This window comes from Octodon degus, unplaced genomic scaffold (assembly GCF_000260255.1).
Source record: "Octodon degus isolate 3935 unplaced genomic scaffold, OctDeg1.0 scaffold00002, whole genome shotgun sequence".
Classification (NCBI taxonomy): Eukaryota; Metazoa; Chordata; class Mammalia; order Rodentia; family Octodontidae; genus Octodon; species Octodon degus.
Genome location: NW_004524578.1, coordinates 31342926 through 31357996, shown reverse-complemented (window position 1 = coordinate 31357996; position 15071 = coordinate 31342926). Strand labels below are relative to the sequence as shown.

Sequence of the window (15071 nt, the reverse complement as noted above, 5' to 3'; positions counted from 1 at the left end):
GTGACATAACCACCAAGCAGAAAGTGTATGGTCGTGATGTGACTTTGGAGGGAAACACTTGAGAGCCAACAAATGGATGTTTGTGACACTGCCATTCCACTGCTGCAGATATGGGAATTTCTGACAAGATGAGGCCCGCATCGCATGGGTCCTGAGCCACTCTGAACCATGTTAACCATGTAGTAGAAGTAATAAATAATCTTTTGCTTTGAGTCACCAAGACTGTGGGTGTGTAGGGGGTGTTACTGCAGTACACCTTGGCCTCAACTTGGTAGTAAGTAGGCTGATGAGTACTCCACCCTGAGTAAAGCAGCTGCATGTGAGCAGCCCCATTTTACTGTGCTGTGAGTGCTGATGGGTGGTAAAATCTGCTAGGACCAAAACCACTCCTTAAAAGAGACACAGAAAATAAAATTCTTCCTGGTTCTAAGAGATGGGCGCTGTGACTCATTCCAATGCACACAATTTTATAAACTCTCCCACTATGGATATGCCCATAAACCCACTATTTTTAAAAAATAATTATTCCCTTTAGAAAATGTACAAGAAAAAGAAAATATCAAATGCCTTTCAATTCATAGCAGACATAAATTTCTCCCCAAGTTCATGTTGGAAAAAATTGGGAAAAATGTTTAGACTAGGCTGGTGAGATGGCTCAGTGGTCTAGAGCACCTACTTAGAACAAGCTTAGCAGAGCACAGGGACCGCAGTTCAATCCCCCAGCACCACATGCCAGCCAGCCCCGCCCCCTGGTGGGCTGAGCTGGCCACACACACACACACATAAATAAATAAAAATTAAAAAAAAAAAAAAAAAGAAAAAAATGTTTAGACCTATATGGGAAAACCAGAAAGTCCCAGAAATATCTCCTATGAAGGGACTGTGCCACTCTGAAGATGAAGGTTCAGACTTTTTTATCTGCAAGTAGAACACTGCTCAGCCCCTGCAGAGATTGGCTCGGATCCCTTGCTTGGTGCGGATTTTTCATTTCTGTCTCCACTGATCTGAAGACTGGCATCAAACAAACATCCTGCAGGCTTTGGCCCTGCCAGCCTCTCCCCAGCAGAGCTCAGATTTGCAGTGTGATAAGTGTCCCTTGCAGTGGCTTTCAGGTTTCACTGGTGTCCTGCTCTCTGTGCCAGGGGAGGCTGCCCAAAGGAAACTCCCCATTGGAGCCTGGGTGGGTCCTGGGCTTCTGCAGGAGGGGTTCTGGTGAAGGCTGGGGTTGAGGGCCAATGCCTGGAGATTCATTTCCAAGTGCAACCTGTTTTTTTTTTAAGAGACTGGATGTCATTGCAGCCAAAGACTTCTATGCTGCCCACAGTCTGTGTGGAGGAAGAGGTTTTTTTTGTTTTGTTTTGTTTTTTTTTGCAGAACCAGGGATTGAACTCAGGCCCTTGCACTTGCCAGGGAAGCACTTATTCTCCTGAGCTATCTCCCCAGCCCCCCAACCTGGGAGTTTGTGGCAGCTGGACAAGCAGCCATGTGAACACAGGAGGTATGACATTAGGAGAGAAAAGCAGGAAGTGACTTCTGCAATCTAGTTTTCAGGTCTCCTTCCAGACACAAGCAAGTTCAATAAATTGGCACCGAGAGGCACAAGGTCCTGGCCCTGGCTTGGGTTCTCGAAGCTTGCTGCCCTTGCTCTCATTGGCCCTCTGGACTCCCTTCCCCTTGCCTGGGTACTTCAGTCATTTCCAGGAAGGCATCCAGCAAGTTGCTGTCTGTATTTTATTTTACTATTCATATTTTTTTGGCAGAACCAGGGATTGAACTCAGGCCCTCAGACAAGCACTTATTCTATGTGCTATCTCCCTGGCCCCACTGTCTGTATTTTAGAGCAAAGCTAAAGACTGCCTGTGTGTAGCAAGGGGCCTGCAAAGCATGAGGGTGTCACTGTCAGGGCAGCATACTGGCCAGTGAGGATTCCATTGCATCTGATGCCACTGTTTTCTGCATCAGTTATGGAGCCTGGAGGATTACAGTAAGGCCAGGATGCACTTGTGTGCTCGCTCATTCTTTGTGATAAATCACAATCCCTCTTTCATCCCTCCCCACTCTAGACCATGCTCTGCTTAGCTGCCCCAACAGCTGCCAGAACAGCACAGTTTCTGTCTAGGAGTGTGGGAACTGCTGGGCAGCTCAGCACTTTGAAGCTTAAGGTATGTTCTAGGGTAACCCCTATCAGCTGTATTACTGTGGGATTTTCCAGAGCTATTAAAAGCCTACTGGAGAATAAATTCAAACTCTTAGGGGACATATCTCTGTTTTGTTGCGGGGATGAACGTTTATTTTTCCTGGAAGGCTAATGATTATCAGGAATAAAGGATGGGTATGCACTCACACATGCACGTATGCAAGGTGTCATGGGTGTCCCCATGCTGTAACCTGAGTGAGGGGTGAAGCAGAGTAGCCATGGGTTAGGTGACAGAAGGGAAGCCCAGCAGGGGCAACCAAAGGAATTCACATGGTACCCATGTTCCTACCATGGTGTCTGCTCAGAAAACAAGCCAGCACTGATGGGCCTCCCGTGTCTAGCAACAGACAAGCTGTTACATTTCCCTACATCTTGTCAGAGATTTCCCAGAGTAGGTTTTCTCCAGCCCTTTGAGTACGTACAGATATCCTTCGAAAGGACTTGAACTCCAGGTAGGTGAGATGCTCAGATAGCTCTTCTGGTTCTAGATGGTCAAAGAGCAGAGATACTTTCCGTTTCTTGCTGGTATTTGATTTTATCCTTTGAGTAAGTTTTCTGGACCAGTCACGAGCATTGCTTTTGTGTATACATGTGAAAAAGGAGAAGACAAAGAGAAAGAACAAATTACAATGCTTTTTAATCAGTAAATCCATTAGTGTCACCCACAAAACAGTCAAGCACCATTAGCTACCTCTCCTTGGCCAACGATACATTCACAGCATTTCCCCAAATGTTTTTCTATGGCAGCAACCAGGAAGCCTTGCTGGCTTCTTATGAGCCTTAAGAATGCAACCCAGGGCACAGGGTGAGCTCCCCTCAAGGCAGCAGGCAGGACAGCGCTCAGGTCTTGCTCACAGTTTCCTTACTCCCCTGGTGTGCCTGCTCGCTCTATGGCTTCTAGAGGTGCCCCTTCATGCTCCTAAGGCATTAGCACCATCTGGCTGCAGCCTGCTGATTTTCATGCATGAAAGGGTCAGAGAAGTATAGGGAGAAGACATCAGTTATAAGGAAGAACATGTAGGAATATGTGGTCACTCTAGGTAGAGTGGAGTTACTTCCTCAGATGTCCCCAGCCACTAAAGTGGCCAAGTAATTAAGCTGACCCTCGAGTTCCCCCTCCTTTCTATTTCCTCATAATCAACTCATGTGTTTCCTACTCAGTTTTAATTTCCAACGCTAAAGAAGCAGAGGAAATATGTCCAGCTTTGGAAGACAGTTGGTTCAAATCTGTGTTTCTCAAGGTAGCATTCCTGGGTACCATGCCTCCTAATAAAAGGGTGCAATGATCAAATGAGAAATACTACGAACTCTGTACTTCCCTTGGCCAATGAATGTTAGTTTCTGGAATTCAGTGCAAAACAAGAATGTACCCCATTACTTCCCAAATACAGCTGGTGAGATAACATCTCATGGACTAATTAGCCAGAAAAGGTCAGCCAGGAAACACAGGGGCAGCAGGCCTAGGTAGGAGACTTGTCCTAGGCTGTAGGTTCTTTATTTTTAAAATGCAAAAACAAAAACAAAATGTTACTTAGAAAAATTTCTTTTCTTTTGGTAGCTGTATAATTCTTAGCACAAAACCCAGACTGATGAGATTTCTTTGGGGCCCTGGGATGTGACTGAGCAGTCATTCCTGGGTGGCATAGTCTAGCTCTGCTGTGCCACTAGCTTGTCTGACTGTGATCCCAGCCATGCCACAGTTCCCCACTCAGAAAATCACTTTGGATGAGCTCAGCTCTAAAATATATTCTATTTGATATTTTAGAGATTTGCCCTACTGCAGAGTAATGTGATATCTTATTACAACCTCAGCATGCAATACGTATGTTTTCCTCTTCAAAATGAGGGAGGACTGATTTTCCAGAGTGAGCCAATTACACAAATAAGAAATATAAGGAACAAGCTGCCACTTTCCTAAGACCCCTTTCCAATCCTGGAAGTCTGCATGTCTTTCCCAGACATCTATGCATGTTATAAACTGCTCCCTTCATTTTCCAGCACTTCGTCTTCCACAAGGTCAGGGTTGTCTTCTGTGTCAGCTGCTGAAGGAGCACAGTCTGGCCACTACCCTCTCAGCCTCTCATGGTCTGGATATATCTTAGTTAAGGTCCTGCTACCTGGCCTCCTGACCAGGATTTATTTTTTCTGCTCTTGGACACAAGTCTTATGAGCTGACCACTGGCAATTTCTCAGCTTCCCACTGAATGTCAAGCATCTGCTCTGGTGAGACCCCTAGGCCTGCCTGGCTAGGAGGCTCCTCAGTGCTCGGCCAGAGCACAGCTGTCTCCACCAGGAATTAGACCCTAGCAAAGCAGCCAGGACCACAGAGGGGAGAAGACTGCAAACCATGACACTTACATCTGAGTTGTATCGATCAGGTGGCAGTGGGACTCCTCCCCACTTGCTTTCACCAGTTCCTGGAACTCCTCCATAGTGTTTGTCAAGCTGGCATCCATTTTAAACATGATCCAGAATTCTGTTATCCAGTACCTATGAGAAGGAGGGAATTAAAACTCAGTCCCACGCTGATGCCAAGGACTCAAATGGGCAGGCTCATAAAGGAATTTGCGGCCACAAAGAAGACTTGAAAAAGCTAAAGGCTAAGTTGCCCTATTGTGAAAAACCTGAGGGTGGAAGCAGACCCGGAGAGCCAGCTTCTAGGGGGTCTTCGGTGTCAGGGCGACAAAGTATTCTGCTGCGCGTGGGCATCTGATAATCAAAGGAGCCTCAGCCGTGTGCACCGGAGTTAGGTGCAAAGGAGAGAACTGCAGACAAACCAAATGTCCAAAAAATGGGGCAAAGAAGCTGTGAAGTATGCCTTTATTATGTTAGAATACTGTATCACCATGAAAAACACTTATGAAAAGTCTTTAAGGACTAGAAAGCATTCAGTAGAAAGTTAAATGCAAACTATAAGATATAAAACTAAACACATTTTTGTATCAACTACATTTTTTTAAAAATACGTGTGGAAAAAAAAGGAAATATATCAAAATAGGTAGCTGGATGTGAATGATTTATATCACCTTCTGAATTTTAAAAATGTATTTATTTATTCAGCTTTATTACCTTTATAATTAGGAATACAAATAAATGCCTGTATCCCTTCCAATGGCACTTGATACTGAATTGCTGTAAAACTGAAAAAAACACTGGTATAAGATCTCAGTGCAGGTACCCCAGAGAAACTCACTGGCTTCTGTGGAGGACTCCGCAGTACTGAGGTTTGCCCTCTTTGGGGTGTGCAGAGGTGTTCAGTTCTAGGCACGTGGGGAGGGGAATGGCAGGGAAGACGAGAAAGACCTAGAGGCTCTGGCTTTTGCTTCAGCCCACTCTAGTCTCCAAGTATGAGTGGAAATGTTACCTTACAAAGTAGCAGATCTTCAGACAAAGGCCCGGTGAATTCTTCGCCAAGGCACCTTTATAGGTAGGACTGTGGTTAAGGGAAATGGAAGCCTGTTACAGAACCAAGCAACTTCCACCTTTGGAAGAATCTGCTCAGACGGCAGAAATGAGGAGTAATGACCTCTTGCCTGTGTCCCAGAAACCAGGAGTCCACCTGAGTCAGCGAGCTAAAGACAGCAACTCCTTTTATTTTTAAAAATGTTTCAAGTAACTGAGTTCTGCAGTAACCATTTGCATAGTGAATTACAAGGGGAAGAATTATATATTCAAGTATAATAATTCATTGTCATGACAATTAAGAACAATAACGTGGAAGTTATAATGCAGGCACCCAGAGGATGTCAGTGCAGTGACCCTGTAAGTTGTGATGACAAGTCAGACAAAACCATGTGGATAACTCAGAGGACACTGGAGGACACTTCAAGGGTCCTCATCATCCTAAACATTCCAAGAACGGAGAAGAATAGGAAAGTGGCATGAAATTTACATGACTTTAGGGAAAGAATATTCATCTATTTTAAGAGTTGAAGAAATAAGAAATCAAATCAAGCAATGAGCATGGGTGGGTCTTGCCACCTTCTTTCCTTCAAGAGACTGAGGAACAGCCCATGCGTCAGGGCGCACCACAGGCCAGGCCCCCTGCCAGTCAGGTCCGTGACATAACAGCTGCAGTTTGGGTTCAGTGAATTCTAGTTGAGCACTTGAGAGGAATCCAGTAAGCCAGCCAGCAGGATCCACAAGTAACTGGGTGGCAGTGGTCTTTCCTTCAGTGGGTGTGTATGTTTTAATTCTTGGAAAATTTACAATTAAATATAAAAAGGTAAAAGGTAGCAAAAATCTGTGCTAATGTTTTCTTGAAAGGTAACAATGCATTTTGAAACTTTATGTGCCTGTAGCATTTAATAGCATATTAGAATGATAGCCTTTAAACTTCAATTTACAATGTATAATTAAGTTCTCTGGTCTTGTGGTTTATATAGAAACCTAATTTTATAGACAGCTTGGGAACATCTAAGATGTTAGTTTTATTATGTGTAACTTTATTCCAGTTATAAAAACCACTTAGGATGTAGGCAGGCCTGTGAAGCATTAACAAAAATCTAAAATGTAAAATACATAAATGTAGTTTAAAACCACTGGAAGTATTCAATTAATAGCATTCACGTTAATCAGACGTTTCCCAAAGTCCCTTAAAACTGCTTGTAAAAACACGACAGGCATACACAAAGAAAAAGACTTGTAAGCTGACCGTGAAAAACTATAGAACTATGGTTGTGAAATTTGTAATTGTAATGAGTCCCAATTTTAAACATTAAATGTGAACCAACTTACTGCCTATAAAATCTGTTCTCGAGATCTGAGCACCCAAACAAAACAGAAAAAAACCTCACGTATCAACAAAGGTTAAAAAAAAACAAAACAACAGCTCTAGGCACCTGGCCAACTCAGTGAAGCCAGAGGCCCTGACGCCCACCTCGCCCCGGGTGCAAGGAGCCCTTTCCATCTGTTCGTGCCACGTCGCAGAAACCTAGCATCTCAGAGCAAAGGGACTCTGGCCCAGGCACAACCACATAACGTTTCTTAGGTTCTGTATTTTTGTTCCATTTCTACTTGTTCAAACTTTTTTTTTGTTTCTTAACTCTCTTTCTATAAAAACAGCTGGACAGTGCAGTCCTTGACACAGTGGCTTCACTATGGGGTTTGTGTTCCTCTCATTGCCTTTACCTTTGCTCTTCAGACATCTACTGACAGCACTTGGAGACCGCTGTGTGCGAATCTCACCCGTCTACCTGAGTGCTGGGGCTGCGGCCGCTCAAGTGCCAGCCTCCTGAGGCCATGAGTGCCAGAGGCTGTGGCACATGGCACAAGCAACCCCTCAAAGGCCCCTCTTGGTCTCCTGGGGGGGGGGTGGAACAAACACCCAGCTGAGTCATCAGAGGCTCAGGTGTCTGTGATCTGGGGCAAACTTCAGCATTCGCTGTGAGACTTGCCGCGAGACTCAGTGCAAACACACTTCCTTTTCTCCCTAACTAGTGTGGCCAGGGAGGGCTGCACAGTGCGGACTGCGCCTTTCAGGCCTCCAAACAATTCAAAGCATGTTTTTAAATGAATCCCACCCCCCCTCCAGTGGAAAACAGGAAACCACCCGAGCCTACTGCCTGTTTAACTAAAAGTTCTATTACTTCCACATCAAAGAACACGGAAATCAGTCTGACTTGGTGGGGCACACCTGTACTCCCATCACTTTGGGAGGCTGGGGTAGAAGGATCTAAAGTCTGAGCCAGGCAACTCATGCACTTAGAGAGCCACTGTCTCCAAATCAAAAAGGGCTCAGAGCAAAGAGCCTGGCTTCAATCCATAAGAAAACAAAACAGAAAAACAAAAAGGGAAACCAAGTGTGTAAAAAAATAATTTTGCCTTCAGTGTCTAACCTGGCTTTCCATAACAGAGTTTTGTAATTTCAGACTCCCTGCTTAGAATCCTTTTCCCTAACTCAGGATAAATTTTAACCTTAAGAAAAATCCAGATGTCTGACCTAAAAGTTCTGGAAAATAGAAAAAAAAAAAAGTACCCAATGTTTTTTACCCCAAATAATGCAATAGTTACTGTACCCTCCATGAGATGGTCACTAAACTAGGAAAAACAAAGATCAGTAAGTCTTGGGCCCTGGCCTGGAGGGATAGTCTACTGGAGAAAATTACACAAAATAGAAAGGGTATGTATTCTTTAAAAACATGTTTATATTTGTCTTAATTTGTAATTTAATTTTGCCATACCTCTGCAACCTAGCAAAATTCAGCAGCTAGGCACAAGGTTCTATAAGTTACAGTACTAGAAAGAGCCATTTATAACATGTATGCATTATACTATTGCAAAACTTACAGTCTCAGGTTCAGTTACGTAAACTAACTAACACCCTAAAAACACTTCACACTTTCTGTGGTTATAGGCAAAATGCTTTTGAAGGCAGAATACATTCAGATGAGAAAGGAGGAGAGGAAGGGAGAGAGAGGCTTTGATTTAAGCAATATTAAAACTAAAGGGAAAGAAATCAAATAGATTTTCAATCCCCTAGAAGCCTAGCTTAAAACACTAGAAGTATTTCTGAAGTAGAAGGAAGGCTTCAAGGCCAGGAACAACCTGTTGGAGGGGTCATGAAACAGGATGTTTCCCAGGCACAGAGAAAGAGGAAGGCTTCAAGCCCAGGGCCTGAGAGGTACAGTGTGGAAGGGAAGGTCCTGGGGGAGCTGCAGGCAGAAGCAGACGGTGCACGTGGGGCTGGACAGGCGGGCTGGACAGGCAGGCTGGACTGCTGGGGCTTTGGCCAGCAAGCCAGGAGCCACATGTGAGCCCCCTCCCCAGCTGACATTAAGGACAGCAAGGTGATAATGAAAAAAACAGGGGACCATACAACAGAGGAGGTGACCAGTAGGGGGCAGAGCCATGGGGACTCACACTTAGGTGGCAGCACAGGAATGGAGAGAGACCAGAGAAGTCAATTCTGAAACAGAAACCTTAGGGTTGGGTGGCAGAGTCTGTGGGAGGTGAAGGCCAGGGAGGAGCCAAGACAGCTTCTGACATTTCTGGTTTAAGCAACTGGTAATGACACCACACCTGAAATTGAAAACACAGATGCCAGAGAAGAACTAATGTGGCAGGGACTAGGGTGAGCTTGTGAACAGACTAAGGTATTTCAACAAGCTATGGTTGACGTGGAAGCAAGAAATATTAGTCCAGATCTTCAAACTGTGATTTAGGTTAGAAAAACAACTGCTTCAAAGTGAGGGGCACAGAAGGGCAGAGGTAGACATCCAGAAATACCCTCAACAGCCCCAAGTGAGAGGGAGACCCGGATGCTATCCTGAATTCAAGGGCAGCTCAGGGAAGAGGCCAGGTGAGACCTGCACAAGAGACAGTCCAGAGGCAAGGAGCTCCAGGGCAGTGCTACATGGAGAGGCAAAGGCTCTGTGACAGTCACTGTCCACAAGGATGGAACAGCACTGGGACTGGCAATTGGGAGTTCACTGGTGACCTCAGAGGAAAGTCTGAGTGCTTGAGAAGGAGCCCTGGCTGAGTTAAGAGTAGGAGTAAAGAGATCACAGATAGTGATTGCAAACTATTTTTAGATGTTTTTGCATCAAATTTCTAACCCTAGCAATGGAATGAAGAGGAAAAGGGGTAATGAGATTAGTTTTAGTTTGGGGACACTTGAATGTGTTGTGGTGGAGGGGCAGGTGCCAGGGACAGGCAGTGTTTGGGTGTCTAGGAGAAAGAGAGGCAGGCAGAAAATGAGGCTGTGAGCAGTGGAGGGACCATGCACAGGGCAGAGGGGCCACCATGCAGCAGCAGCTGCAGCAGCAGCGGGACAGCTCTGGGCACAGTTGGTCCTGAGGCCACACATCTGAGACCAGATGTTCAGGAGGAACATCAGGTCACCCACACAGCTTGCATCACTGGGACAGGGAGGTAGTGAAAAGCAGAGACCCTCCAGGTGCTGCTTCAAGGTTTTAAAATTCTCTGCAGACAAGGTGTCTGCATATTCTCTGTTCCTGCTGTCGCCCAGGCCTTGCCCTGCGCTCCCTCCATGCTCCGGGTGCTACCAGAACCACCAGCTTGGAGATGGGCACTAAGACCCATGAGTGGGTTAGGGAAGAGGCTTGGGCCCGATGCACTTCTTTTTCTTATTTGGTATTTAGTTTTTCTGACAGCCATAAGATGAGCTGGGGGGAATCAGCAGAGTAGCACAGGATTAGAGCAGCCACAATCATGACTCAGTCCCAGGACACATGTCCCAGGCGCTAAACGGTCTCACCTCCCCCGCAGGCCTTCTCTCTCCAAAGCTCACATCAGTAGCAGTGAGAAAGGGAAAGCAGGTGCGTCCCCCCCACTCCCCAGATTCGCACCCACAAGAGGCTGGGACCCCGCAGGATTTGCTCTGAGTGTCATGACTGCTTTGGTCTGGCAGGAAGGCCCGAGCAGATCTCCCAGGATGTCGCAGACGCAATAAGTTTTCTCCAGAGCCTGGGGAGGGTTAAAGAGTTGGAAAGAAATGTTGGGCAGGAAAGCCAGGCAGGGGAGGATTGCTGGGGTGCTGCTGGTGCCCTTGTCAGTTGGTACAGGATGGCTGTGGATCCTGACTGCCCTGCAGAACAGAGCTTTCACCAGACAGACACACTGCTGGTGACTTCTGTAAGCATACCTGGGAGCGCTACTGTCCATGCAAAAGAAGATGCACATGCATGCACACATGCACATGCATGGATGCGCACGCACACGCACGTGCACACACACACACACACACACACACACACACACACACACATCCTAACTCTGCAAAGATATATGGACCTATTTACCCCTCAGGGTTATTTCCAACAAGTCAATATAAAGCATACTTCAGATGTCTAGTTGTACTTTGAATAAGCCCCGTTTTGGGGTTCCAGCCACCGAGTGCAAGGATATAGGGTCATCACTTTCTGGAGCAGTTCTGCAGAGGAGATGATGACTCGGTGCATTGTCAGCATGACTTGCAGCAGTTGGTTACTTCGACACAGGTTTCCATCTGCATCTGAAAATATAAAGAGCAGCATCAGAGTCTGGCCCCTAGATAAGCAGGTACCTGGGGACACCTGGCACCCTTCACTACAGAGCAGTGGCCGCCCAGGGGACAGTGCTTTCCTGCTACTGCCCAGGACTTTGCTCCCTCTGTCCTAGCTTGTCTTATTTTCTTGCCATGCTTTCCCCTGCCAAATATCCACTTAGAGGTTCATTAATCACGCTGACCCAAAGGTGGGAGAGACACTTGTGTTTCTACAAAACGAAGCAGATCCAGGTTTAGTGGAGCTAAAACTACATATAGTGGGAGTGAAGTGTGGAAAGACCTCTCTAGGATTGGACAGAGTGAGAAAGGTTACTGTATTCATTCACTGCAGTTAAAAGACTATTACTTTAAAAAATTTTACAAAAATATGACATGGATACATTCCTAGGGCTCTCTAATGGCAAGTGAGGAGTCCTAGTGTATGGTTAATATATTTATGGATGAAACAAAGAAGACTAGAAACAAACACCACATTTGAAAGCTGTCAGTAGATTATAGGTATCCATGATGATTCACATCAAAAAGCATGGTTAGCTGAGTTTCCAAACCCCTAGTAGCGAATAATCAGATGAATTCTACACATAGGCATTGGGTATAAAGCTTATGCTTGGAGTGGTTTTCAAAGCCTTTTGAAATTAACTGCATTAAGTGTTGGAATGTGCTGGTTATTCGCCATCTGACCTATGCTTCAGGCTTCACCACGAATCACATCCCCTTGGCTTCCTTGCCAGGTGGCTTCTTGTTGAGTTCAGCCATTGGGAAACAGCAGCAAGAGGCAAGTGGAAAGAGAAGGTAGGATACTTCTTACCCGCTCTCTGCCTGGACACCAATCCCCAGAGGGGCTACCTGTCTCTTCAATGAATGATCACACTGTTGGCTCTGCCGTCCTGACTTTGGCTCTCAAGGGGACCTCAGAGTGTCACGCCTGTCTTTGGCTCACTGTGCTGAGGTTGGTAATGACTTCTGGACTGTCTTAATTCCATGCTCCTCCCTTTAAGTAGTTCTTCTGTTAAAGTGTCTTCATTAATAGAAACTGAGCACACTCTTTTCCAGGCTGAACACCAGTGATGTGAGGAAAATATACACCTGCCATCTGCTTTGCTCTTTAAAGTATATTATAGAAAGGAGGTTAGCACTTTCATTAAGTTTCAAGACATTTGGGCTCAGAAGTCCTGGCTCTTAAAATGAGCTTCAGTCAGTTTACTGAGAAAATTCAAGCAAACCGACACTATCTCTTCCTTCCCATCACCAAATCCACCAACTGGTGCTTGAGGGCCAGTGCCTGCCCTTTCTTTTACTGGGAAAGGAAGGAAGAGCACCCAGAGGCTGACATGCTGGCACGCTCCAGCCTCCTCTTCTCCAAGAAGAGGCTGCACCTGTCTGCTTCCTCTCCTGCAGTGTCAGCATTTCTCTCTGCTGACTTAGCTTGCACTGGCATTCATTCATTCATATTTATTTATTTACTTATCTCATCCCTCTTTTAAAATGTATTTTTAATCTTTTATTTACTGATGTATTTGGTACAGAGTCTCACTATGCAGCTCAGACTCACAGTGATCCTCCTGTTTTCAGCCTCCCCAACACTGGGATTACAGGTGTGCACCACCATGTCTGGTCTTGGTGGGCAGCTCAGCACACTGGGGGATCCAGGGCTGCCACAGCATGCAGTACTGGGGATTGAGCCTGGGTCTTTGTGCTTTCCATACGGGTACTTACACTGTTGAGCTATCTCCCCAGCCCTCACCTCCCCCTTTTAAAGTAGTATAGGTTTATGATACGTAAAATATTCATCCAGTGTCATGCCCCTCTATCTCCTACTTCAAATAAAATGAAATACAGTAGTACTTTCAACTTGTGTACTCTCTACCTTCCTCTGCGTTTCTCTTTGCTTTCTCAGCAAAACCTCACTGTCACCCCATCTCACTTCCCATTCATTCTCAACCATTCCATTTTCACTTCTGTAGCCACTGTTCTATGGAATCTTCTATCTCCAAAGCCACCAGGCAGTGGCACACCACTGCACCCGGGTGTCCTCTCTCGGTCCTCATCTCACTTCGTGACTTAGCAGCGTTCCACCCAGCTCAGCCTGGGCTGTGACTCTCTCCCTGGAACAGTTCCTTCTCTTGGCTTCTGCAGCTTCACGTGCTCTCACTTCTCCCTCAGCCTCTTCTCCAGTCTCCTCTTCCTTTGCTGGGCTTTTAAATGTCATCTTGCTCTCAAGGCTTAATCCTCCCACTTATTTTTTCTAAGAATTCTTTAAAAATTTAAAACTTCCCATCATTTAATTTTTTAATTTTTAAAAACTTTTTCTAGGTGAATGCATCTAGTGCTTTGGCTGAAACACCACCTCTACGTTGATGACTGCCCAACTTTGGTCTTCGCCTTGAACACCCAGTTAGCCTGTGAGGCAGCCTACTTGACAGATCCACTCACAACCTAATCTTCTGGACACCGTCCTTGACCTGTCCCTTGGGATCATTCCTCCTGCAGTCTTTTTTTATCCAGATGTGGCACCACTAAACACTTCTTGGTTACTCAAATTGAAAACCCAGGAGTTATTCTTCATTTTATTTTTACTTTCACTCATATCCACTCCATCAGGAAATCTTGATTTTATTTCCAAAATGTACCCAAGCCTTTCACTTCGCTCCATTCTGACAACACTCTAGTTAGAAGCCATGATGACACAATGAATGCATCGACTTCTCAGTTTCCATTCTTGTTAACCAATAATCCATTCTCCCCACAGCAGCCAGGAGAGAGCCATGAATCAAGTCACGCAGGCAATGTTTTGAAATGAAATGCAGTCTCCTTGGTGTATAACCGCTCACTGTGGCCAGCAGAGGGGCACATGTCCTGGCCTCTTTGAATACTGCCCACTTCACCCTGTACCAGGTTACTGTTCTCGCTAATTCAGCTGACACCTCAGACACCCTAAGCTCATTCTGCCCTCCCATTTTCCCCACAGCCATTTTCCAGGGCCTAGAGCAGAGCTGGCACATGGTAGGTACTTGTTAAACATGTGCTGACTGGCCAGGGCCGCCAGATCCTGAACGGACTGAGAGCACAGGCCCCACGTGTGAGATGACCGATACCCACGGGTCCTGAATAGACCCAGAGCACAGGCCCGGTGCAGGAGGTGAGATGACCCGGGCCCATGGGTCCTGAATAGACCCCAAGCACAGGCCCAGCAAGTGAGTGAGACCGCCTGGGGCCACCGGATCCTGAATTGACGCAGAGCACAGGCCCAGTGTGTGAATGAGACCGCCTGGGGCCCACTGGATCCTGAATAGACCCAGAGCACAGGCCAGGCCTGGAACCCTTCAGCAGAACTCCCTGCAAAGAGGCTAGAAGCAAGACCTACCCAGCTGATTCAGGAGCAGAACATATTGCCAGAGTGGCACAAAGGGTTCAACTCCAATGGCTGCAGCAGGAAGAAGTGGAGCACAGCAGCTAGACCCCAGCCAGATCCAAGCAACACCCACCTGAAGGAATCTGAACTTCGTAGATCCGGACCTGGTGCTAAGCTATCTAAGCTCTACACCAAAGGTCAGAAGACAGTGGTATACAAAATGACAAAGAGAAGGAACAAAATGCAGTCTCAGGCCCCAAGTCCACCCCATACAAATGCAGAAGACACTAGCATTGAGGAAATTGGAAATCACACCCCTGAAATCTCTGAAATAACAGTGTTGGAAGTAAAGAAACAACTGCAGAAAGGTATAGAAGAAATCAGATCAGAAATAATTTCGGAACTAAAAAATGTAGTGATAACTATAATCAAAGAAGTACTAAGTGCTTCTAAAGAATACACTGACAAAAAAATAGAGCAAAATATAAAAATGATGGAACCCCTGAATAAGCAAT

At 45.8% G+C, this 15071-nt stretch overlaps 1 protein-coding gene across 2 annotated transcripts in view; it reads right to left on the bottom strand.

Moving 5' to 3' along the window:
* Positions 1 to 15071, bottom strand: part of Rasgrp1 (RAS guanyl releasing protein 1) — a 79017-nt gene that overhangs the window by 23352 nt on the left and 40594 nt on the right. For both annotated transcript variants that reach the window (XM_023711806.1, XM_004623418.3), the window contains exons 3-6: positions 11066 to 11171; positions 5562 to 5624; positions 4556 to 4687; positions 2620 to 2773 (exon numbers count right to left, since the gene is read on the bottom strand). In XM_023711806.1, the coding sequence (XP_023567574.1) occupies positions 2620 to 2773; positions 4556 to 4687; positions 5562 to 5624; positions 11066 to 11171 (455 nt within the window). The remainder of the gene's footprint in view (positions 1 to 2619; positions 2774 to 4555; positions 4688 to 5561; positions 5625 to 11065; positions 11172 to 15071) is intronic.